Source organism: Palaemon carinicauda, chromosome 29 (assembly GCF_036898095.1).
Source record: "Palaemon carinicauda isolate YSFRI2023 chromosome 29, ASM3689809v2, whole genome shotgun sequence".
Classification (NCBI taxonomy): domain Eukaryota; kingdom Metazoa; phylum Arthropoda; class Malacostraca; order Decapoda; family Palaemonidae; genus Palaemon; species Palaemon carinicauda.
Genome location: NC_090753.1, coordinates 6,768,651 through 6,771,150, shown reverse-complemented (window position 1 = coordinate 6,771,150; position 2,500 = coordinate 6,768,651). Strand labels below are relative to the sequence as shown.

The window sequence follows — 2,500 nt, the reverse complement described above, 5'->3', positions numbered from 1 at the left end:
CCACCTAAAATGAATTATTATTTCTTCGGTATAATCTTTTCAAAATGGTCTTTTTCGTAAACCCTTCTACCAAAATAATTTTCTTCTGGAACAATATAGTAAAAGACAATAAAATGATTTATAAAGAAAAAAAAATTATATATTCATATTATCTCCAGGAAACCAAGATAAACAGTTGCACCATAATCAAATTAGGTCCCCTTCTTACAATTATATTTTGTATTTAATACACCCACTTTAGTTTCTTTAATAAAACCTCGTGTTTTAAAATTCGACATTTCAAAAAAGACTGGAGATATTTCTGTAGCAGTATATATATATATATATATATATATATATATATATATATATATATATATATATATATATATGTATGTATACTGTATATATATACATATATATATATATATATATATATATATATATATATATATATATATATATATATATATATATATATAGATATATGTATGTATATATAGTATATATAAATATAAATATGTATACATCTATGTATATATATACATATATATATATATATATATATATATATATATATATATATATATATATATATATATATATATATATATATAAATATATATATATTTCAATACACGTATATATATATATATATATATATATATATATATATATATATATATAATATATATATATATATATATATATATATATATATATATATATATATATATACATATATATATATATATATATATATATATATATATATAATATGTGTATATATATATATATATATATATATATTGATTAGATATACATCAAAAATTTTCAAGTTATACATTTCCTTGATAATATGCTCCAGTAATCCGTATTATTCGTATTTGGTAAAGTATTCATTAATTATATCTACAGCTGAATAACTTTGATTTGATTGGAGAAGAATATTAAATATCAAAACATTGTATAACGTGTAAGGTAACAACACCAATCAGTCACATAGTCTAACTAAAAATAACCTGATCGTTTAACCATTTTCCTGTTAACACTATCTAATAGAGTAAAATAGTAACAAATTCATAAAGTTTAGTCAATTTTTGTAATGGAATAAAGCAATGAATTTATGGAATTTATGTCCTGCTACGGCTTCACTGTGGAAATTGTGATTAGATGGAGTGTTAAGAACGCGAAGAAAACGAGTTTTAGAAAATCATACAAAATATGAAAGTTTTCTCTTATTAATCATTCATGAACAAATTACAAAGAGTTATAATCACTCCTTCATTGAATATTGTATTGGTTTTTAGGTTTGTAAAGTTTTTTATAGGTAACTAAAGGTGAACTCAGTTTTGATAAATAAAGAAAGAAAAAAATTCAATAGATAGTAAAGGAAGTTAATTTTGTTCATGGAAGTTATCCTGGTATATAAACAACCTATGTGTGTGAATTTAAGTGATCTAAATGAAAAGCATCTATGATCCATATATTACTGTAGGATTTTGAAAAATAAAACCAGCTATATATGTAAATGCTTTTGTTAACATTAGTCCTATCCATAATTCAATTAATAGCTGTAGAATTTTAGTGCCCATGTAATGTCTGTTTAAATATCGCCGGAGACTATTCAACTAGATAATATCAAAATCATGATTTAAATTGAAATTCACTTATATTTGCTATTAAATTGGCATTTGTTGTATTACTATTTGTTTCCCAAATATTTTAACCATCAGAATGAGTGAGCTGAGATCATTGTTTATGATGCCTTTTAGAATTGTACTGTTACGTCGTAAGTAGGATGTACCAGCATAGAAACTCTTGCTTAGCTCGGGTGATTTTCTTTATCAATGATATTTTCTTTCTCTTCCTGTCTGTATGAATTTGAATCATAACTAAAAAACTATTCAATTTCAAATGATTACTCATTAAGCCAAAATATCACAGTCCCTTTCTAGAGCAGGGAATGTCCAGCAGTCCCAGACAAATATATATTTATATATATATATATATATATATATATATATATATATATATATATATATATATATATATATATATATATATATATATATATATATATACATATATACACACACACACACACACATATATATATATATATATATATATATATATATATATATATATATATATATAAAACAATTAGGTAATTCAATGAGTAACGCTACTTTTTTCTGTGCAAATATTCACAATTCAGACAACAGACATCCTTGTCCATAAAAGTTGAAAAAAGGAACTGCTGTCAACAAAGTCTAGAATTGTTCAGAGCCTTAAACTGTACTTTCTTTTGTTGAGTGCCCTGGTGAGGAACTAGCTGTGCTCGAACAAAGATCCAATGAAGAGTCTTTTATTAACCGTTCCTGTTTTCTTCCATCCTCAGATTTTATTTGGCGTGAGAGAGGAGGCGATAAAACAACTGAGTTAGTCCTTCCACTACCACAACAGTTTTTGGCATCACCAAGTGGGCGGACAAGTTCTACATCTGATGCCCTACTGA

At 23.9% G+C, this 2,500-nt stretch overlaps 1 protein-coding gene across 1 annotated transcript in view; it reads right to left on the bottom strand.

Moving 5' to 3' along the window:
- Window positions 1–2,154: 2,154 nt before the first annotated feature.
- The window catches only part of LOC137622395 (uncharacterized), a 150,879-nt gene continuing 150,533 nt past the window's right edge, over window positions 2,155–2,500 (bottom strand). The window contains exon 33 of the mRNA XM_068353008.1: window positions 2,155–2,500. This exon is cut by the window's right edge and continues 418 nt beyond it. Coding sequence (XP_068209109.1) covers window positions 2,274–2,500 — 227 coding nt within the window. The 3' untranslated portion in view covers window positions 2,155–2,273.